Source organism: Gekko japonicus, unplaced genomic scaffold (assembly GCF_001447785.1).
Source record: "Gekko japonicus isolate JY-2015 unplaced genomic scaffold, Gekko_japonicus_V1.1 scaffold65, whole genome shotgun sequence".
Lineage (NCBI taxonomy): Eukaryota > Metazoa > Chordata > Lepidosauria > Squamata > Gekkonidae > Gekko > Gekko japonicus.
The window spans coordinates 1904558-1929121 of NW_015165832.1; the positions used below are offsets into that span (position 1 = coordinate 1904558).

Here is a 24564-nt window from a genome sequence, read left to right on the forward strand (position 1 = left end):
TGAAAGGTTACAGCTTGTGCCGGTTTATTGGACCTGCTGCAAGGCATGGCAAATAGATGTAAATGACTGTTTATACTGTGATCTTAGTTGTTTATTTGTATGCACCATGGATGCTTTGTGCTAGAATATGGAAGAAAATCATTTAAAGTGTTAATGCTGTACAGTGAAATCAATTTCTAAAACGGAGAAAACATCATGCATGACAGGCTATATATACTATTGCCCTCAATGTTAAAGTATAATTAAGACTACTTCCCACAGTATGCTTAGAGAATATTTATCAACCAAGTCTGCATCAACCAAGCTGATGTCAAAGTATAGTCTGAGTAGAGTTTACTTGGGCTATAGTTTTCTACTCAAGATGATTGAGCTGCAACAGTCACATTTATCAAATCACATTAAGTAAATGGCAGTGTTGCTTGGCTCTTAGAGCCAACTGAAACATTTATTTGGCAACATGGCTACTAGGGGTGTACATTTGGCATAAACTGAACCAGAAAACCCCCCGAAAAATGCCAATAAGGTTTGGGTGTATCAGCTATACCACAAGCCAGCCCCAGCTGAGATGGTGGGAGCTGACTGCTCCGTGTTGCCTCGCCTGGGGCTGGCTTCACCCCAGGACCGGCCAGGATGACGGGAGCTGACAGCTCCATGCCACCCCAGCTGATCCTTTCTTGCAGCCCCCAACTGCAAGAGAGGATCAGCTGGGGCGGGATGGAGCTCTCAGCTCCTGCTGCCCTGGCTAATCCTGGGTTGGTGAGTTCACCTGAAAGGTGTTTAAAGGGACCATGAGCCCTTTAAATGTCTCTGCAGTCCTCCAAGCCACGGAGTTGCACGGCTTGGAGAAGGCATTTAAAGGGACCGCGAACTCTTTAAATGTCTTTTCCCCCTCCACTGGTTTCAATGGAGGATGAGGGCACCTTCTTTGGGAACCCACAGAATTGGACCCCCTGGTCCAATCATTTGAGACTTAGGAGGGTTTTTTTAAGAAGAGGCACCAGCAGCTATGCTGCATATTTGGTGCCACTACCTCAAAAAACAGCCCCCCCAGAGCCCCAGATATCCTTAGATCAATTCTCTATTATACTCTATGGGGACCATTGACTATAATAATCTCCATAGGGTATAATAGAGCTCAAAAAATTCGACAAACTCAAATATTTCCCAAATTCTAATACCATAATGGGATTCAGGAATATCAGGAAATAACTGATATTTTTCGGATGCAATATACCTGAACCTGAAAAATACCAAGGTTTTTTTTTTGCACACCCTAATGGCTACTGAAAACTAGTTGCATAGGGCAAATGAATTCAGATGAGCCCCTTACAAACTTGATTCCTAACATAACCATACCTGTGTGCAGCCAACTGATATTGACCAGGTTTATCATATCACTTATGCAGTACATCTGAATCAGCCCTCAGAATTCTGGATGGGACAAAAAGCACCAGAGCTTTTATACAGGAGCTTCCAAGGCCTCTGAAGCCTCCCCTTCCCATCACAGTTCATTGCACACCCTGCAAAGATGCTCTGAACAGATTTAACAAGATGGATTTTTGTTTAAACCTACCTCCTTGTGTGTAGTACCTAGTTCTTCTTCCAACAAGCTACATCTTTCAAGTGCTACTCGTAATCTTTCCCTTACCTGAAAAGATAAAGTGTGATCATCAAGAAATTTTGCCATCATTAGTGAGAAGTACATACCCAGATAACTCAGGATTTTTTTTATATTGATAATGCATAGGGAAAACAACACATTATCTTTGCATTCTTAAAAGCAACAAAGATAGTGATTTTCTGAGTCAGTCACCTGAGATGACAATATAGTCAGAGTTGGACATGGTGAATGGATTTAGATATTTAAATCTGTTTTTTCATCTTGTAATTTCATTTCTTGAGTAAGCATGCATACTAATTGCAGTTACAGTTAAAACATGTTGGCTTGTGAATAAATAGAACCTTTCTACTACCTAGGATGATAATGTAAAACCTTCATGGAATGCAGTTTTTCTGACCCCACAGCAGTCCTCTATGATCACTCTTTGAGCATTTGGAGATCATTTTGCAACGATCAAAAAGCTGTTCCTGAGGATTGGGAGACCTTGTAGAACAGCATGAGATGTGGCACATGAGGTTGAAGAAGGGTGGACGAAGTGATAAGAATAGGGGATTCCCTTAACAGTGAGCAAAAAGTACTTACACTTCCTTTTTGGATCCCAGTTATAATCTACATGCTTCCTGCAATACCAAATCTTCAGCTCAGGGACAAGAAAACCTGTAATTAATGAGTTTCTATTTTGTATACTAACATATTAACACCCTTAATTGATTGCTCGTAACAGATTCGTAAAAACTCTTAAATAACTTGTATACCCAGTACTTCAGCAACTACCTCTCATTACCTTTTCATCAAGGGCTTTATGATGTTCAAACAGGGACTTTAGTGCCTTCAGAACTTCAACTTCACTAGAAACTCCTGCTGGAGACTGAGCCTGTCTTTTTACAACTGTCATTCTAAGAGACCGCTCATGTCGGGACACAAGACATTCCAAATGTTCTAGCAGCAGCTGAAAAACAAGAACAATGTTCTCTAAAAGCTTTTGGGAGTAGCACCGAGAGAAAAGTCTGTCCTATGACCTTGGGTTGACTTCTTCCTGTCCTCTGCTACGAGACAGAGCAAAGAAGCGAAGAGCTGCTCCTTTCAGGGTACAGAGTTTGCCAACAAAAGCAATGGGGATCTGGCCCTCCTGCCTCACCAGCAAAAGTTTAACCTCCTAAAGCATTTAACAGGGTAGAAAGGACTGATTCTATGACAAGCGGAAGGCTGAGGACAACAGTGCCTCTTTCTTGATTTCCAGATGGTTGTGTCTGAAGTTCTCTGTCTGGAGAACACCTAGTCAGTAAGGGAAGAAAAAACAGCCTCATGGTCATGAAAAACAGCCTCATGGCTCCTACTTTGATGGGGCAGAGAGCAGGATCTTTGAGGAGCCCCATGTTGAACTTTGCTGGAAGAACTTCTCACCTGGACTGTTTTCTCTTCTAAGATCAGCTGGGAGGGGGATCAAGGGGAAAGATACCTCAAGGGAACAGTGTTCTGTTTGAGACAGCTCTTGTCCCTATCTGAGGGTGCACAGCTTCTCTCTTCTGGCAATTTCCACAGTGCTTACATTTATTTTTTATTTATATCCTGCTTTTCTCCCTAACAGGAACCCAAAGCTGCTTAATCACACCATTCTCCCCATCTCCACGTTACCTTCACAACAACCAATTTGCGAAATGGGTTAGAGGCTGAGAGACTGTGATGAGGCCAGGGTCACCCAGTGAGCTTCCATGACAAAGCAGGGATTCCAACCCTGTTGACCCAGGTCCTAGTAGTGTTTAGAGACACTTCTTATGCCACGCTTGCTATGCCTGTCTACCTTCTTGCAGCACGACAACCTTGTGTGGATTGGATTATTGAGTAAGGTAAAACCTGAAACTTTACTACTGGTAGAAGGTCACTGCGGAAATCTTATGCCACAGCTGCAGTGTAGTGGTTAAGTGAGCGGACTCTAATCTGGGAGAACCGGGTTTGATTCCCCACTCCTCCACTTGCAGCTGCTGGATGACCTTGGGCAAGCTATAGTTCTGTCAGAGCTGTTCTTGAAAGACGAGTTCTGTAAAGAGCTCTCTCAGCCCCACCTACCTCACAGAGTGTCTGTTGTGGGGAGGGGAAGGGAAAGGAGTCTGTAAGTCGCTCTGAGACACCTTTCAGTAGTGAAGGGTGGGGTATAAATCCGATCTTCTTCTTATGCCCATCCCTTTGATACAGTACCTGGGAAGGGGGGCAGTCATTCTGTGACTGGCACTACCACTGTTGGGATAGAGCTGTTGCTTCTACCTTCCTCTCGTTGCTGTTGCTATTTATTTTCTTTTCCTTTTTCTCTTTTTAAAAATGAAGCTCAAGAGAGCTTCTGCTAATCCTGCCTCACAATACTTAGGTAAAGAGTTGGTAGCAAGTATGAGGTTCCCTATTGCCAGGTAAAATCTCTTTGCTCTGCCTACCAGTCCCTGGAGGTGGGACCTAACCTAATTAAAGATGAACATCTAAGCACAACTGATATGGTATTCTATCCCTTAGTTCAAATTTTATTTATTGTAAAGAAAGAAGCAACAAAATAAATCATTCATGGCCACCCAGTAGAAAACAAACCAACCCTTGTATTATTTCTTTCTGCTTTCAGTTCTGCAATTTCTTCTTCCCTTTCAAGGAGTTGTTCTCTGCATACATTGAGCTCTTTAGTAAGTGCTGCAAACTCCTGGAAGACAATTAATAAGGCATTCGTTATAGAGGCACCAATAATATACACTACACCCAAGTACACACAGTCATCTTGATTAAAGACCAGAAAATATACTATGCAGTGGTAGTCCATACAGCCCTATTAATTAATGGCATAACAGTATACACTTCTTAGAACAGAACTTCATCCTTCACTTCTAACTGCCTTCAAAGACTATAAATATGAATATAGTGAAAAGGGGAAGAGAACCCAGTTGCACCCAGGAGAGCCCTGGTTTAAGGAACCCAACAAAACACACACATACAGCATAAGGAGCCCAACAGAATACACACCCACTGTAGCAAGGCACACAAAAGTTCATGTTCTGAACAAAACTTTGTTGGCCTTAAAGGTGCCTGGTATTTCTCCTGTGCAATTGAGGCAGCCCAGCAAAGCAAGCTCTCTCTTGTTCCCTCCCTCCCTCCCTCCCTCCCTCCAGGGATGAGCTTCAGCCAGTGGAAGGAAAGAAAGACTTTCCTTTGTTTCCTGTATATAATTGAGGCACCCTGGCCAGGAAGTGCACTTTGGCTGGTTCCCTCCTCCCACTGGGGGGAGGAGCCTTAGCCAGTTCTTTACCAAACTCTCTCAATCACTCAGGAGAGGCTTGCCTATGCGACTGAGTCTGGTAAAGCAAACTGCCATGTAGCAGCAGCAACAGAACTAGAAAAGGAAGCAAGAAACAGCCAGTTCCACTGTGGACCTGATAGAAGCCCTCCGAGGGCCTGATTTGGCCCGTGGGCTGCATGTTTGACACCCCGGATTAAAAAGTCTCTGGAAATGGCATCTTGGATGATTCCTCCCTGGTACTGTGGAGGGTAGGAAGATAAAAGACCAACAATGGGGAGTTGGCTCTTCCCTCCCTTTGCCCAATAGCTGGTCATTGCCACCAACCTCCACAGCAGTGGACAAGCCAGGAGGAGGAAATGAAAGAGGCAATAGTTTTTCTTCAGTGAAAGAAGAACTTAGAAATGGTATGCTGATGCTCCCTTTCAAATAGAAGGCACTGAGCCTTATAGTCCAGGTACAGGGAACGTCAGCTTTTTGTAGCATCTCTAGAAAATATCCTCTCCCTCTCCTTTCTCTACCCAGCAATGCATATTTAGCCAAACCTCTACCCTTTTAAGCTTAAAATCCCTAACAATTTAGGCGTCCTTGTAGGTCCTCTGACCATTTTGGCTGCACTCAAAAAAAAAAGTTGGTGCTAGGTCAGGCCCGTAACCCCATAAATTTACATCTTATATTCTATTAGCAAAGTTGGACAATGTTTGTATATCTAAATCCAGTGACTGGAGCAGTGAACAGGTAAGACATATCTTTCTACAAACCTGAAAAAAGTTTGCAGAAAAATGTGAAATCTTAAAAAAAAAAAAAAAATCGGGGAGCTCAGTGGATAATTTTGGACTTTGAGGAGAAGAGGGATCTCAGAGGGGTACAATGCCATGGATTCCACTGTCCAAAGTAGCCATTTCCTTCAGGGGGACCAGGGTTGCTAACCTCCTGGCTGAGGCTGGAGATCACCCAGAATTACAACTGCTCTTCAGATGACAGAGATAAGTTCCCCTGGAGAAAATAGCTGCTTTGCAGGGTGGACTCTGTGGCATTATACCCTGCTGTGGTCACTTCCCTCCCCAAATCTCAGCCTCCCAAGGCTCCACCCCCAACTATCCAACTGGAACAGCTCCTTGCCCCCCCTCCAAATGACAGCCTTTCAAATATGTAAAGAAAGCAATCATGTCCTCCCTCAATCTCCTCTTCTCCGAACTAAACATTCCCAAGGCCCTCAGCCTTTCCCCGTAGGGCTCAGTCTCCAGACCCCTGATCATCCTCGTTGCTCTCTTCTGCACCCTCTCGATTTTGTCCACATCCATTTTGAAGTGAGGCCTCCAGAACTGCACACAGTACTCAAGGTGCGGCCTTGAGTCCGGAGAAGGCGGGGCTGCAGCTGGAAGAGGCTGGGCTTCACCCCCCCCCCGGCTTGGCATTCATCAACCAGATCCTCCTTCCTCTTCAACCTTCACGTGAAAAGGCGGACAGTCAGACAGAGCTCTTGAACTGTAAGCCAGGGTCACTTTGGGAGCCCTCCGGAGGGAGGCTGAGCCCCGGAACCAGTGCCAGAGTAAGGGTGGAGGAGGAGGAGGAGGAGGAGGGCCACTGTGTGACACAGAGTGTTGGACCGGATGGGCCACTGGCTCAATCCAACATTTGCTTCTCTTATGTTCTTATGTTCCTATGAGAGAGAAGAGGCACCTCGGTATCCTCTAGGAAGGTGGGTGTGAGCTCTTACTTCAATAGAGACTGTAGTACTGATCTCTCTCTCTCCTCTCATGGCATCTGTGCCCATAGAGTAGTGTCTGGAAAAGGTGCATAGAATCATAGAGTTGGAAGGGGCCATACAGACCATCTAGTCCAACCGCCTGCCCAATGCAGGATCAGCCTAAAGCATCTCTCACAAATATTCGTCCATTCTCTTCTTGAAAGCTGCCAGAGCACTATTTAGTAGGGCCTCTGGTCATGAGCAATTTGTGCTGGCAACCCCGTTCGTAGAACTAGAAGCTCTGCACCTTGATTCCTGTTTTACTCTGTAGGTTTTGGACTCGGTTTGTGTTTGGACTGCTCTGGCTCCTGACTTCCAGCTTTGAACCTGACCACGCCCTCGGCTTTGCTCCCTGTACTCTTACCTCTAGTAATGTTTGACTACGGCTTTGTCTGGTGTTTTGGGACTTGTTTAATGCTCTGCTGACTGCTCTCCTGGCTGACCTTTGGACTTGTATTGTGACTCCCCCTGTCTGCCTGGCTCTACCATGACATAAAGCATCTCTGACAAATATTCGTCCAGCCTCTTCTTGAAAGCTGCCAGTGAAGGGGAGCTAACCACCTCCCTAGGCAGCTGATTCCACCTTTGAATCACTCTGACGGTGAAAAAGTTTTTCCTAATATCCAGCCGATACCTTTCTGCACGTAATTTAAACTCATTGCTTCAGATCCTATCCTCTGCTGCCAACTGGAACAGCTCCTTGCCCTCCTCCAAATGACAGCCTTTCAAATATTTAAAGAGAGCAATCATGTCCTCCCTCAATCTCCTCTTCTCCAAACTAAACATTCCCAAGGCCTTCAGCCTTTCCCCGTAGGGCTCAGTCTCCAGACCCCGATCATCCTTGTCGCTCTCTTCTGCGCCCTCTCGATTTTGTCCACATCCATTTTGAAGGGAGGCCTCCAAAACTGCACACAGTACTCAAGGTGCGGCCTGACCAAGGCAGTATACAGAGGGGCTATGACCTCCTGCCATTTCGATGCTATGGCCCTTTTAATACAACCCAAGACTGAATCTGCCTTTTTTGCCACCGCATCACAACGACTGCTCATATTTAGTTTACAGTTCACCCTTACCTCAAGATCTCTTTTGCATATACTACTCCCCAGAAACGTATCCCCCATCCAGTATTTGTGCTTGACATTTTTGTGGCCTAGATGTAATACTGTGCATTTATCTTTGTTGAATTGCATCCTGTTCGCAACTGCCCACTTCTCCAGAGTATTCAGGCCTTGTTGAATTTTAACTCTGTCTTCTGTTTGCCACTCCTCCCAACTTGGTATCATCAGCAAATTTAATGAGCAGCTCTTCTACCCTTCATCCAGATAATTGATAAAAATATTGAAAAGTACTGGGTCCCAAACCAAGCCTTGCGGCACCCCACTGAACCCCTCTCTCCAATCTGATGAAACACCATTTTTTTAAATAAATATTTTTATTGGTTTTTTTCAATACCATGCTTACATCTTTACACAAATAATTCATCCAGTTTTTACATTATATAGGTATTTCCTAAACAGCAACAAGTTCGTTAAAACAACTACATTTTCTTCCTTAGTTAATCATAGATTAGAACATTTTCCCCCATACATGCATCCAATAATAATACTTTGTAATTTTCGTTATCCGCCTAACTTTCTTGAGACAGTTCACTATCTTACTTCCCACTTATTCCAACTTTGGAGCTTATCCTACTGTTTAGATTTTTATATCCTTTTAAACTTATTTTTATTCTATTTAAAATTTTTGTTTCTTTTTATTTTAAATTTTCCACTATATTCATTGTATACCTCCTGACTACTCCTGTCAGAATTGTTCTATAATATTCTTTAGTTTCATTAAACTCTAAAAGGTAACAAAGAAATATATTATCTGATATTTTAAGTTCCTTTGCAAAGAGGGCAATAAACCAAAACCAATAAATACATTTAACCAAAATCCAAATACTATATAAACATTCTACAAAGAATCATATCAGTTCCATCACCAGTCCATTAATGCTTAACCCTAACGCCTGTCTTTTGTTTTCAATTTGTTTTCAATTTATTCTAATTTAAACAGTTATATCATACACCTATAAACTATAAATAAATTCATGTAGTTTAATTTACCTTCTAAACATCATTATAATTCTCTAAATTCTATATCAATTCATTCTGATCCAAACAATCCATATATCTTTCATTTTAAACCACATAGATCAATGACTGGATAACAATTACATAATTGCTCAAATCATTCCATTTCATTTCAACACCACATAAATCAATAACAAAATCCCTAAATACTTATCCCCAAATCCTACCTGCTAATTTCAATTTATTCTAATTTAAACAATTCATATCATATACCTATGAACAAGATATCAATAAATTACTATAATTTAATTTGCCTTCTAAACATCATTATGGATCCCTAATTTCTGTATCCTAATATCAATTTGGTCAAAACAATCCATATTCTACACCTATAGTCAAAAATTTAAATCATATACTTTGGTTTGCCTTCTATACATCATTAGTTTTCCTATCTTCAACAACCTATCAACATGTTCTTTCCCTTTATACAAATGGTAATTCATGTCCGATCTTTCCTCAATATTTCTTGGCGCAATCTGTCTCCATAACATCCTGAGTCTTTGAATCTTAGACACATTTCGGTCTCGCTTTCCCCTTCTCCACTTTTTCTTCACTTTAAACCTCATTCCCTTTCCTTTCATCTTCTCTCTCTTCTCTCTCTTCATCTGACTTCCCTCTTTCGCTTCCTCAATTTGCCTTCGTACCGATGTATGCGCCAGCTCCAAATCCTCCTCTTCATGTTCAACCTCCAGAGTCTGTTCCATACTATCCATATCCTCCTTTTCGTGCTCAGCCTCCAGGAGTCTGTTCCCTGTTCTCCGACCTCTGTGTATGATTTTCAATAGTCTCGGTACTTTCCAATACCATACGAGGTTCATGGAGATTTGCGAATGTTGCTTTAAAGCCCTCCTTAATACCTTCCGCAATTCCTTCTCTTAGAGCCTCTAGAAACTGTTCCATCGTCATTTCAACCACCAGCTCGTCCTCAACCATTTCATTCTTAAACTCAGTTCCCCTTTCGGACGACATTTTCAGAATTAATAGTCCTGTCCCATGAAAATAACACTTTTTCCCCGTTGAAAAGGAGAAGAAGAAAAAAGGAAATACTTAGCTCTTTCTCTTTTCTGGCCACTTTTTTTTCCCTGTTAGAGCCAAATAGTTCGGGGTTTCTTTGTATCCACTTAAAGATGCATGCACTTGCTATATCTTCGTTGCTGTGTTTGTATTCCTTATGAATTTAAATAAAAACAGGCAGAAGGCAGCAGCTATAGAGAACATGGCAGCCATGTTCTCTCTCGCAATCCGCGCTCGCTTCAGGGTAGGAAGCGGACACCGCCCCGCGTTGCCAGTCACGGGGTGCTGCAACAAAACCCCCCTGCTTCAGCACTCCCCACAAGAGTGCTGTTAGGGCTCTCCCGGACTCCAGGAGGCCCCGAAAAACGCGAAAAGGAGTCGGGCATCTCAGAGCGACCCGAGATCCACCCATCGCCGCGCCACGCAGCCGCCTGATGAAACACCATTGACTACCACTTTTTCGCTGCGATCCTCTAACCAGTTCCCTATCCACTGAACTGTCCTATAGTCCAGTCCACAGTCTTCCAGTTTGCCCATCAGAATGTCATGGGGAACCTTGTCAAAAGTTTTACTGAAATCCAGGTAAATCACATCAACAGAGTTTCCACGATCCAGTAAGCTCGTCACACGATCAAAGAAGGAAATCAGGTTGGTCTGACAAGATCTGTTGGGGACAAAACCATGCTGACTTCCCCAGATCACTATGTGGTCCTTCAGATGCATACAGATCGATCCCTTTAAAATCTGATCTAATATCTTCCCAGCAACAGAAGTCAGACTGACTGGCCTGTAGTTTCCCAGGTCATCCATCTTCCCTTTCTTAAAGATTGGGATAACATTCGCTCTTCTCCAATCTTGTGGTACATCCAGGGGTCATTTCGTAGAAAAAGAGCTAGGGGAACTCATTAGCATAACTCATTAGCATATGCCACACCCCCTGACATCAGGGGCCTGGCGGTGGACCTGCAAGGCCAGCGGGAGTGCGAGGAAGCCCCGCCAAGGCCCTCCCTGGCCCCAGGCAGGCAGGGTTGGGGAGAGGCGGGGAGGAAGCAACTTACCCTCCCTCTTCTCCTGCCTCCTCCTGGCTGAATGAGGGCTGGAAGCGGGGCGCCCGGAAGCAGGGGGAGGGGGGCTTCGTCATATGCCCCGCCCCCTGCACCTCACCCGGGGGAACTGCGTTCCCCCGCGTCCCCCCCGAAATGACCTCTGGATACATCCCTAGTCCTCCAGGAGGCCTTGAAGATGATGGACAGAGGCTCTGCAAGTTCATTAGAAAGTTCTTTGAGCACTCTTAGGTGCACACCATCTGGCCCAGGGGATTTGTATTCGTCCAGTGCAGCCAGGTGCCTCTCCACAACCTCCCTGTCAGTGTCAACTGGACACTCAGGTGTCCTGTTATGTCCTATACCATGTCTAGATGAGCTTGAGTTCTTCTGGGAGAAAACAGAGGCCAAAAAGTCATTAAGCCTGTCTGCTTTTCCTCTGTCCTCCACCAGAGTTTCTCCTTCTGCTCCCAAAAGAGGTCCGATTGCCCCTTTTACCTTGCATTTGCTTCTCACATATCTGTAGAAGTTTTTCTTATTGTAGCAAGCTCCCCTGGCCAGTCCCAACTCATACTGAGCTTTGGTTTCTCTGATGGCTGATCTCCAGTACCTAGTAACTCTCATATACTCCTCTTTAGAGGTCTGACCTTTCCTCCATTTCTTTAATATTTCCTTTTTCTCCCTTAGCTTATTCTGAAGCTCTGTTCATTCACATCTAATTTTTTATTAAAATCTAAACTACTTGTCTGTATATTAAATTTCTAGAGAGCTTCTACGACATATAGAACATAGAAATGTTCAGCTTTATCTATCTTGTAACTGAAGTGAAGAGTACATCTTTAATCTTCTCGCTTCCTGATTATTAGTATTTTATAATGATGATTAGGGCATGTACCTCAAACACATGTAGTTCTTGTTAACTCTTTAAATTGTTAGCAGTACTGAAACTTCAGTAGTATCCTACTGAACTGAAACAGCAACAAAGATTTTGGGCACAATCTCTTTTCCATAAGAGAAGTTTATTGTATATTACTAGAAAACTATAGTATGAATAGATTAGTGAGTTTAAATGAGCTTCCTATAGCTGTTGCCAGAGGCACTACCTTTACTCTTGGGTAGCCCCACAGCAAGGGCACCCCACTTCTAACCTGACCCAGAGACCCACAAAACTTAAGCCAAGGAAGGCACTCTTGGTTCTGAAACACAGAGCTAGCCACAGCTCTGAAAAAGGGGTCTCCATTTTCAGGCAACAGGCAACCTCAGAGCAAGCCTTCAGTCTTCCCCCTCCACCCAGCAGAGATTATGCTTACGGAATGACACTGAGTTCTACCAGGTAAAGTATCTACATTTCTAAAGTCTATTCAAAAGCCGCTTGGCAAATAACTCTGTCTCCAGTAATTCTTTGTACTGAATACTTGTCTTTCCTACTCTGTTCCTCAGGATACTGGGATAAACCAATCAATCATTCAAATGTTTAGCCCATCTTTTGTCTATATTTGAGAGCCTTTTCAAAATACCCTGGCCAGAACCATTAGTGGTCAGATAATCCATTTAACTAGCCACCCGGCTTCTATTAAATCCAGACCCTGCTTCTCTGGAAGCTCATTGGTCACATCTAGGCCTTGCCCATCCTGATGCCACACACCCCTGGGACTCATCATTGGTCCAGGAAATCTATTGTTCTCACCTGAGACCAGCCCCCAGGACCGCCCATTGGTCTGCATTGTCTTCCAATGGGTATATCCCAGCATACACATGGCCTCAGACAATGTGTTTTTCTGCCATGATGCCACCTGGCAGGCCACCCCTGGAATCTTCTGGGTTTGGGGTCACAACCCTTCTTCATGGACCTCTGCACATCTGGACAGGTAGTATCACCCCATATCCCCTCCATTAGCCATCAATCACCTCTGCTTCCTTAGGTCTGTATTGTGTGTGTGAATGTTTAATTATTGTTTGTGCGCTTGAGAATATTTAGTAAAGAAATCCTTATTTTAGCCACCCAGTCGCTTTGTCTATTCCTGGGTTCCTTGGAATTCTAACTGGTATACACAGGTCTGATCCTATAGTTATGCCAATTGCATATTAATATCATAATTCCCCAATCTTTTATTAAATAATAGAGCAATTTGGCTAACACAACTTCCCGATGCCATGCTGGAGTCGTCTCAGGGTGCTTCTTGGATTCATACCAGATGTAAGCAACAGAGCCACGTACCCGTCCATCGCTTGTAGATGCTCTACATAGCTTTCTTTAAACAAACTTATGGCTTTATCCTTAAAGCCAAAAAATATGCATCTCCCTAAACTATTTTAAGAACACAGAGATCTGAAATTTCTTGTTTCATTTAAAAATGGTATTTCTATATAAATAGCAAAGAGTATTCATTATAGCACAATTTTTAAAGTTGTGGCTATGACTTAGGGTAGGCTGAAACATAACCAAACACCTTATTACGCAACACATTCCATTACACAAACAATACATTTGTATTATGCATATTACATTAAGTAGTATTTTTACAATACAAAGTATTTTACATTATAATATTATGCCCAAGATTTCTTTATAGTATTTCAAAGGCACCAACACCAAAAGGAAAACTCACATTTCACAAGAGAGCAGCAGAGAGGGAATGAGTACATTAATCTCCAGTCTTCGATGCTACATTATGATTAAACAGAAAATGCAAATATTATGAGCACTGACATACAGTAATCTTCTGCTATAATAATGGCAAAAACATTGGGGTTCACAAGAGCTTGAGACTCAGAACACCAAACAAGTACCCTATGCTGTGGCCCCTTGGCATCAGGGTTACTGTAGCAGTGTATCATAACTGCGGTGGCAGTGGAACGGTACAGTGCAAATGCTAGTACAAGATGGCTTCAGGAGAAGGATCTGCGGCTATCCTGAGCTTTCTCAGACCTCAATCCTGCCTCTATCATAATGCAGGCAAAGAAGGAGGTATGTAATAAAACACTTTTATTGAAATCAACACAAACATGATAGAACTCCCTTTACCAGCTGTGCAGCATGAGAGCCTAAAATCCCAACTAACTACAGCATATCACAAACCTTTCTTGTTGTCCCTGAGTGAGTCCTTGTAGGTTTCCCAGCATGCAACTGGGCCCTACCTGGCAGCAGGTACCCCACAACAGGAACATAATTTCCCCAGGTAGCATAAGAGGATTCAAACCTCCATTTGCAAGGCTCTCTGGAGAATACAAGTTACAGTAGGGGTCCCCAACTTTTTTGATCTGGCCACAGGAATTTGGAAACACAATGGTGAGAACATCCCACAATAGTTGATACAGGAGACGAAACCAAACAAAAAATGGCTGCCAAGAGAGGTGGAGCCAAGCAGAATACCTCCCACCTTGCACCTCCAGAGAAGAAGGAAAGCCTGAAGGGGGAATGAAAGCATGCAATGACTAAGAAGGCCCAGTGCTTACTAACTCTCCTGACTAGCTCAGTAGCCCACTGTTATCACAGTCATTGACAACCCTTTCATCTGAATGAGGGCATCCAATAACAAGCTCTGCTGCCTCACAAGGGTTCCACCAACTTCCTATAAAGCTTGGTGCATGCCACCTTTGGGAACCCTGACACAGGCTCTTAGGAATCCCCACCCTTCCTGATGCTGACACAGGCCATAAATGTCAGACAGCCCTGAAAGGCATAGTTCAGTCAGGAAGCACAGGCATAGCATACCCAAAGCTGTGTGTTCAAGTCCTGCAGGTGAGTAGAAGGCCCAGGCAGCAGTCCCAGGTGAAGCAGAGACTTTTGGGAGGCTGACACATATCATTTTGGCTGGCAGTCCCCCATGCACTGACTTTCTGCTTCAGCTGCAGTTTCACAGCTCATTACCACCAACCACTCCCATTCAACTAAGCAACTTTTCTGCTTTGTCCATCCCTGCGCTTTCCCTCTTCACAGTTATAGTTATGTATGCTCCATGGCATACCACATGCCAGCAGTGATCAGCGGGTCAGAATGCATCCTGGGGACTTTCCCTTTGCAAGAGCATACCCATGTGAACACTGGACCACCCTCTTAACTGCCTCCTTGTGTGAGCTGCATGCTGCAGACATCTGAGGTCAGTACCAAGCAGATGGGAACCAATCCCTTATAGAAACTCAATGAAACCCACAGCTGTACAGCAATCCACACACTTGTTGAACAGCATTATAAATAAGAACATAAGGACATAAGAGATGCCAATGTTGGATCAGGCCAAAGGCCCATCCAGTCCAACACTCTGTATCACACAGTGGCCAGAAATACCAGTGCCATCAGGAGGTCCACCAGTGGGGCCAGGACATTAGAAGCCCTCCCACTGTTGACCCCCCCAAGCAACCAAGATGACAGAGAATCACTTGCCCCAGAGCCCCTATCTATACCTTGTGGCTAATAGCCACTGATAGACCTCTGCTCCATATGCTTATCTAATTTCCTTTTGAAGCCGTCCATGCTTGTAGCCGCCACCACTTCCTGTGGCAGTGAATTCCAAGCGTTAATCACTCTTTGGGTGAAGAAGTACTTCCTTTTATCCGTTCTAACCCGACCACTCAGCAATTTCATGGAGTGCCCACTGAAAGCAATTCATAGGAACGTGGTTGCCAGCTCTCTTTCCCCATCAAGGCTCCTATACCTATGCAAGCCGCACTGACAGATTACTGTACCACATTATTAATGCATGAATGAGAAAGGAAGAATGTGTTCCCTCTAAGCTGAGTTAGCGTGAGCTAGCTCAGTTTTTTAGCCTCGGCTCACACATTTTTGTCTTAGCTCAGGAAGGATGGCCCCAGAGCAAAAAAAAAAAAAAAAAAAATCCGGCCCATTCAGATTCGGCAGAATCAGGCAGAATCGATTTCGGCTGGCAGTAAGACTCCCGCATGTCAGTCTCGTCAGTAGGAGCATTCGGGAGTCTTTTGGCCAGCCGAATGTCAGTTTCAACCCTATCCCATCAGATCTTGGAAGTTAAGCAGGATAGGCCCCAGATAGTATTTGGATGGGAGACTACCAAGGAATGGTAGCATATCTTTCTAGCTCCATATTCTAGCCTATGGATTCCTAACACAATACCTGTTTGCAACATGGCACCCACCAGGGTTTTCAGGAAGTGAGTGGGGCCAGGTGGAGTTTCTACAAAATGGGGCTTCTGATCAGACATGGGACATTGCTTTGGCAGCAGCTGCATCCAGGAATAACAAGGATCCTCTGCTCCTGAAAGAAAATAAGCTGTCCCTGGAAAGCCAAGGGGGGGGGGGGGGGGGGGGAGGAAGCAAAGACCTCCTCTGCCTGTTGGCTTTTTCTGGTCCCAAGACCCTGACTGGGACAAGAGCAAGCCTACTGGGCTAAAAGAGGAGGGATGTGCAAAGCCCTCCTCTCCCTGCAGGCTTCATTTCTTCAGAACACTGTAGTTGCTGGCTGGGAATAAGGCTATTTTTGTGGGAGAATTGCACACTTTCTCAGGAGTAGCTCACGAAGACAGTAGGATGCAAATATTTTAAATATAAGTTTGTGTGGTTTTGTGGTTGGCTCCACCTCCTCAGGCAGTCATTTTCTGGTTGTGCCCACCACCCTGTATCAGAACTCTAAAGGTGCCCAAAGTAGCAAAACGGTTGGGGACCCCTGTCCTATTCTACGTGTTATTCTTGTGTGTCTAGTTTGGTATGTGATTAGAAGGCCACTTTGAAGTATAACAATTGCATGTTCTAATCCAACCCCCTCCTACTTGCTCCAGTCTGGCCTGTTCCTTCTATTTTGATGCTGTTCAACCAGCTGCCCGCCAACTGGGGAGCTTTGCCTTCTTACTGCACCCCTGTCTTAGGGGGATTCAAACCATGGTCCTAAGTGACACATGGGGGCCTTTTCCCAATGAGCTGTTGGGAAGCTGCAAGGAACACCTTTTGTAAATTTGCAGTTGTGTGGTCCCTTGCTGCTGCCCCAGAACCTACATTCCCTGTGCCTGATAAAATGCTGGAGCTTCTGAACTTTGTGAGGGAGAGATCTTGGCTGTGCTATTGGGACTGACCAAGAGCTACATAGACATGTTAGTACTGTGGCTAGAGTTGCCATGTTTCCTTCCCTGGGCACCTGGCAAAAGGTGACATGGATGCAGGAGAGGACTCAAACCCCTATCTGTAGAGCTTCCTCCAGAGTGCCTTGCAACACACCATGGTGCTCCTGCCAGTGGAGAGCACCGTGTCCCCTTTGTTCCCTTCCCTAGATGTATTTTGCATATGGACAGTAGCAGCCTGTCGGCAGGGCTGTATGCTCATGGCACCATGCATTGGTTGGCTGTCTCCACTTGTTTCTTACAGAGGTATCACCAGCATGACGGTCTGTAATTGATGGCTTATGATGAAGGGGGTGCTATCAACTCAAATGCAGTTGCTATGTTCTCTGCATCTTTTTGAGGGCTTCTCTGTTATAGAAACACACAAAATACGGACCAGCAACAGTGGGCATAACATACAGACTACCAGCAGAAACAATGCTGCAGGGCCTTAGGTATGACAAAGCTGATGGGCAGCCCAATCCTATTTAACACATACTTAATTTAGCATCAGCCTATTACTCTACTCAGTGTGTCACAGTATAAAAGTGACTGCTGACATGACTCCTGTCTTTGGGTATTAAAGCACAGGCATGGTTCAGACATAATAGCAAGCCATATAGTTCGATGCTATGCAAGGGAACCTTGAAGTAGTTTGTCAGCTTGTTTTCATGAGCCCTGAGATGAAGACTGTTTGCGATTTGGGGTGGGCACAAGAAGAAATTTAAAGGGTTATGAGCTGAATCTTGCATTATTGCCAAACATTAAGACATTTACTATAAGGGGGGAGGGGGTGCTGAACACTCAGCCTGACGAAGAATTCTAGGGAAATTAAAAGCCTGCACATGGTTTTGTGTTATATTAGGGTTGGTAGTACTGAAGGTGTCACACCACTTGTTTTGAGAAGACTTCTTGGGAGCAATAAGATCATCTACAAACTTTGTTTACAATGAGTCAAGTATCCCTTTTTCATCTAAGCTTTGCCATGCACTTTAGTGACTACTTTTTTCTCTCATGCTTACATGGTTAGATTAATAAAATCTATTCAGTACTGGAGCACAGAATCGTAGAGCCACACCCATATAAACTATTTCAAACTTCAACCATTAACCCAACAGCAAAAATCAGATATATACATAATGTTCAACACAATTTCAATTTTCAAAATAAAGGCTTGATTTGTACTGCTTACAGTTTGAAAGCACAAGGTTTCAATTAGCACTGCAAATTATTCAGCAGCAAATACCAATCCTATTCTATTTTTTTGCATAATCAGATACTAGTTAATGTTCATGGTTCTGAAAGCAGGTATGTCAAAAGATCAAAGCTAACTTAATCCATTAACATGCCCAGGTTAACACTTCAAGTGCCACTTTTTGCTGTGTATTAAAGACACCAACACCTAGAGAATGAAATAATGGCAACCTAGAACACCCTTCACAACATTTGCAGCTTCTACTCCTCCTGCCCCATGACTCTGGATACTGTGTGCCTAGCCAGTTCAAAAGGGGTTAGCATTAACACAGGAGAAAATGCTGGAGCACCAAATTGCCCCATAACTATAGTTCACCAGAAGTGTCACAAACTCAAACACAGGCTCACCACCCTTCTTTTACAGTGCAAGGCTACAATCCAATAAAAGCAGTTGGATCCAGTGAACTGTACTGACAAGAGGATTTTACCCCTTTTCCTCTCTCCACTGCACTTCCTGACCTGCCATCAATCCACAAACGTACCACAACCATGCCAACAAGTTGTCCAGAAGTGAAAGAGGATAGATTTTGGGGGGGGGGGGGGAGCAGAACATGGGAAAGATCCATGACCATTAGTGCCTTCTGCTGATGGATTGCTAGACAGCTAAATACCCTGGGTATTTTATTAATTGCAAGTAGAAGAGAGTCATGCAGGCTTAAAGTATATAACAAGCATTTGCTGGGTCTCAAATCATTTCAGATTTCAGCTTATTTTGAGTAATTTGTTCTGCTCCTCTGTCAACAGACTTTCAGGAGAAGTACTCTATAATTTAAGGCAACATTTCAGTGAAACCAAAAATATTCACATACAACTTGCATCTCCTTTGAAGTTTGTTAATTTAGAACTTAAAAGTTGTAACAAGTTTCTGTTCCAGTGTTTTCTCCCATCTTGGACTCTTAATGTTCCACTTACACAGCATTAATTAAAATGACTATAATTTATAACTGTCAGAAAGCATTCCAAAATTTCAGTCTATTCTGTAAACTGATGCAGTTTATTAACCACAGAATTCCAATTCAGACAAAAGGCAGTTTGTATATTGGATTATCAGGACTAACCCCCTGATCAGAGATGCATTTAAAATAATTCCCCCCCTGAAGATATTCAGTTATAGATGCAATATTCAGTTATAGATGCATTTAACTTTGTTATTCTAATTCTCATAACACATGAACACTAGACCTTAAACTGAAAACAGTAATGAAGCACTTAAAAATCTTTGAAAATGTCAACTTGTGTTTATATCAAGACTAGAGGGAGCTAAGGTCCTTCAGTTACACAGGAAGAATTTACTTTGGGTGGGAGTAGTGGAGATTAATATATGAATCTTTTATACAGCTTCAAATTTGATGTCAACATCACATATCTGTGCAGACAATTACAAATGCTAGAGCTTGGCGAATTGTACACCAAAGTCCTAAATATAATGTTACTAATTTTATAGCTACTCTCTTCATCTTGAGATCCCATTATAGAAAGCAGTTCTACAACTCTTTAGAGGCCCATGGGCACCTAGGCAATGCTCCCTCTATGCTGTGGAGTCATGTAAGCAAAAATTCTACTTTGTGAGCTACTGGCATTAAAGTTGTGAGCAAGCAATTTGGCTAGTGCATAAATTAGTTTGCTCTGGAGCCATCCTTCCTGAGCTAAAACAACAAATCTGTGAGCCGTAGGCTAAAAAACTGTGAGCTAGCTCACACTAACTCAACTTAGAGGGAACACTGGTCCTAGGACATCATTTTCTCAGACTTGGCCATCAGTAATTTGTTCAAAATATATGTAAAGCCACAGGACCAATCTCTGTCAACTAGTTAGCATGAATGGTACTGGATTTTACCCTCTCTGCCCATTAGGTCTATTGCCCAGGATAAGAGAAAACTGTATTTTATTTATTTATGTAGTATCTTCAACTTTTCGCCCATCCTCTCCTGCTGTTGCAAGGCTCAGACCAGGTCACAACATAACACAAATATGATCCCTAACCTCTTCCAATGTTCAAGCTGTGCAATACTGATTACTAAACTCTGTAATTGAGTTATACTAAATATGTTAGGGCAAAAACAGACATAATACTGGAACTATACTTGGAGCCCTTCATGTGTAATTTAGCTTCAAAAAGTAGGTATGGCCTCACCCCCAATATAAATTTGGTCCGTGGTACTTGTAAAAGATGGGCTTTAACCTTTCCCAAGCCATTTTATCAACTGAAACTGGTCTCAATGGGTTGTTTTTCATTTACGCAGGGGGGGATACATGTTTGTGCTTATTTTCTTTCTCATACTAGAGCTAAAAACATCCCTGAGTGACTATTTTCAACTGGGTAAACAATAGGGGGAGAGCTACAAGCTAACCTTCCTAAGCCTCAATTCATACCAATGGCACCTTATAGCTGCTTTTTGAGGCTAAATATCAGGGGAACCAAGCACGAATCCCGATGATGGGTACAGCAGTCTTGTAACAATGTATTAAAGAGACACCAAAGGATTGGCCATCATTGGTCTCCTTTCCTTCATTGTAAAGATTATATGCTATCACTTTTCTAGACAAAACTTGAGGCAGATTCTTAATAATGTCACACTCACTCCTCCCACTTGCTTGTTAAAAACGAAGATCTACCCCAAGATCCATTTCTAAAATTACTGAATAAGTATGTTCACATACTGAAGAGACCTAACACTAAAACACTACTTGGGAAACAAGCAATTAACCAGTCACTTCTCAAAAAAAGCATGTCATTATGTACAATGGAAAGGTCCTCTAAGTTGGTAAAGTTTTACTGCATTGCTTCTGAATCATTCAAATATATTTAATACTGTGATGCAAAGGCAAACACAATGCCATACTGAAGATGCCATAGCAACTGTTCTACAGTTCTGCATTAAAACCATTGGTAGCTAGCTGGCTTTCAAAGAACTACTTTCTCTAACACTCTAAGACAAATGGAACAAGAGGAGCTAACTATCTGATTTCTCCTCCTCCTAGGCAGCAACACTAGCGGCACCCTCTTCTTAACTTGCTACCCAAGTCTTCCAAGCAGGAACAGACCACCTCTCAGCCTTCCAAACTCCAGAATAAATCCTTACACCAGAGTATAAACTGTACTGGTATTAGAAAAGGTGGATAGAAGTTGTCTATGTAGTGCTGGTGGTGAGCATGCATGAGTTTTTGAAATGGCTGTGGCAAAAGACAGTAAGAACTGCTTTTTCCCATCACAGTTTGGACATGGTCCATGTACAGACTTGAATCTTGCATGTGCACATATCGTTTAACCTACTAACTACTGAGGGAAGGGATACAGAAAGAGTTTATTGGATGGTTATCATTTTCTTTTAAGATCTGCTGTCTCAATACAAGGGCCAGTTTACCAGCTTGAATTCTTCAGCAAATTTAAAAAGTAAAAGTGTGCTGTATTTTTCTAGTAGAGCCCATTTTGTACTCTAACATTTCTACTCAGCAACCTTCTGAATACCAGACTGAATACCCTAAGAACATGAATCTACGCAGAGGCTTAAGTGCCTCAATATTTCCCCTACCAAAAAAACCCCAGAATGATGTACTATGCATGGCTGCTTCTCATATGGCTGCTCTCTCATGGCAAGGAAGAGAAATACACACTCATTCACTTGCATAGACCACAGAACAGTGACTTCAAATTGCCATGTTTCCTCATGTGTAGAAACAGGACACCATACTATGGTTGATGCAAACTTCTGTCTCTTTCCTGACAGAGACTGACTCTCCAAAGTGGCCATGGCAGCAAGAGCACTGCTGCATTTCTTCATGTGGAGAAAACAAAGTACAGCACTATGGTTGTTGCCTCTGCAACCTCTGACGTAACTATTCTTTTTTAAAAACTACAGACCCCTAGATCTTTGGTTTCATGTTCTCTAATCCAAACACTATAAGTATGATGATGATTAAACTACAGTTATATTTACTGGCAAGTCAACTGTGTCCACTATTATACTACTTTAATGTAGAAGAAAAGTAACCATATTTGCTTCAACAAGCAACCTTTTTGTCCAAAGTATTTTACTTAGGACATTTTTATGTCAGCTCTACAGAAACAAGGAAACATGAAAAGATATTAAGTCAAGCCAGCATTAAACAGCCCCAGCCCAGCATAAAAACAAATCATAAAAAACCAGACAACAGACAACTTAGAACCACAATTTCCTGGATAAAACAGTGTTTAAAAAAATCAACCCATTCATTAAAACTTGGGTGAAGAGAAACATTTTGACATGATGCCTAAAACAAAGCACCATAAGTGCCAGGTGAGCCTTAAGGGGCAGGGCATTCTACAAGCAAGGTGCCATTACTGAAAAAGCCCTGTCTCTAGTTGCCACCCACCTCACCTCTGAAGGGCATAGAGAACAGTGCTTGTTCAGCAGATCTTAAATGGCAGGCTGGACAGTATGGGGAGAGGTGGTCCTCAGTGACGAACAGCTATTACTTCAAAGACTGAAAATTTCTATTAAGTATGAAATGCTGAAGGCAGATTTTTCAATTAGCAAAGACGACATCAGTTTACCATAAGTATTTTATAAACTTCAATACTTCTCCTTCCCATATTGTTGTTTTTAGCTATTATTGTAAGCCACCTTGAACTACATGGAAAGGTTTGATTGCTGATGTGATCTAACCTGAACTTGGAAATGACCACTCATTTAAAACATACCTGGGGAAGTGCAGTATTTAATTGTCGTTGTAGAGAGTCCCTTTCATGACCAACTTCATGCAGTTTGCCCTGCGTTAATGTTAGTGTCTCTTGAGTCTCTCGTAGTGTGTCCAGCAGGCGGTCTCGCTCCTCCAACATGGATACCATTAATTGCTCAAAATGGGAATCAGCATCGGACTGTAGGGGGGAACCTGAACCATGGCTTCCACCTCCCCCTGAGGGAATCTCTGCCTCACTGATAGTTGGCATCACCTCGCACATCATCTTTAAAGGAAGTTTCAGACTTAGTTATACTATTAAAAATGCAAATAATTACGAATGCAGAATAGTCTTACATGTAGTGGCTATACCAAACTTTATAACAAGGACTTCCCAATTCTCTCCTATCTGATAGCAGTAGCTATAGCAGTAGAAAACAAGTGGTTTTACAATCACATTACATTACAGTTGTTCTCTACATTTAATTTGCTTGCAAATTGTGAACTTGTAGCATAATTCAAGAGACTATTCCCTTGCTCAAGATAATTTAACATAGATTAGTTACACTTCAACTATTCTATCCTAATCACAATTAGCCTTGTTAAAATTAGTGCTGTCAATTATTTGAAGGAAAAAGCATTCCCAAATTCTTAAAGCTGCTTGCTGCCATCATGAAAGCCAGATAAGACTGGATGTAGGCCATTCAATTAGAGCTCATCGTGCTAGCTATATAGTCTCTTTAACAGAACTTTGCCACCACAGAGTGAACCTTAGAATACTTTGCAGCTAGATGAAGCCATCAGTTAAGGAGAAGGCTCCTGAGCACAACAATCCCCACAAAAACCCAAGTTCACCTCTTTGCAAGGTAGTGGATCATAGTAGCATGTTTTACAGATGGTGACTATAGAACATCCTGATAAACAATGGGCTGTATTTACCAGCACTTTCTGAGAAAAGCCACAGAATGATTCTATCTCTTTGATATAAAAGATGCATGTTGGCTGTTGTATGTTGGTATAGTATCTCAAAACTTAAGGAATAACTTTAAACAGTTAGGACTCCCCTAAACTGAGCCAGAAAACTAAACAGCTATTTTCTATTAAACCAACTCATTTAAATAATTCTTCTAAAAAAGCTCTTTTTAGATGCCCATAATGATTCACTTAAACATAAGCAAGCAATTTGCTCAAGGGCTGTGCAATGGGAACAATTCGCCTCACCATACGTTTAAAATTATATTATGAAGAACATAAGGAAAATAAACTTAATGCTAAACATGGAGCAACATAATCAGAGCTTACCCAAGAGAGTGAGTACAACATATTGAGTCCTCTATTGATCATTTTTATAGCTGCAAATAAAAACACACTTTTATACGTTCCCGTTACTTCACTTACTTTTTTTGATGAAACAAAGAGGCTTTGCCAGAGGCCAATGTATTCCAGTAATATCAGCTGTTTTCAGTAACTCTGCATGATGATTTCCAAAAACCTTTCAAACAGCACAGCAGCCATTCAGCTTGACTACGATGTCCATTCATTAATACGTCTCCGGCCCAGAAACCAACACAAGGCAATACATTATCGTGTTGAGAAAAGGAGCACCAACTAGTCAAATTCTCCAGAGCAGAAGAATGGATACGAACAAGGAGTCTTCAGCTCCCTCTTTTTCTAATCCTGGCCCACAAGTCTTTCAGGAGTCCGGCTGGGAGAAGCATGTACGGGGGTGGGGGAAGACCTTCCGTGTCGTGTCCT

General features: G+C 42.7%; 1 protein-coding gene across 1 annotated transcript in view; it reads right to left on the minus strand.

Annotated features, from left to right (window-relative positions):
- Positions 1-24323, minus strand: part of PPFIA1 (protein tyrosine phosphatase, receptor type, f polypeptide (PTPRF), interacting protein (liprin), alpha 1) — a 65892-nt gene extending 41569 nt beyond the window's left edge. Inside the window, exons 1-5 of the mRNA XM_015410857.1 lie at positions 24208-24323; positions 22832-23095; positions 4200-4301; positions 2406-2570; positions 1574-1648 (exon numbers count right to left, since the gene is read on the minus strand). Coding sequence (XP_015266343.1) covers positions 1574-1648; positions 2406-2570; positions 4200-4301; positions 22832-23095 — 606 coding nt within the window. The 5' untranslated portion in view covers positions 24208-24323. The remainder of the gene's footprint in view (positions 1-1573; positions 1649-2405; positions 2571-4199; positions 4302-22831; positions 23096-24207) is intronic.
- Between the last annotated feature and the right edge of the window lie 241 nt (positions 24324-24564).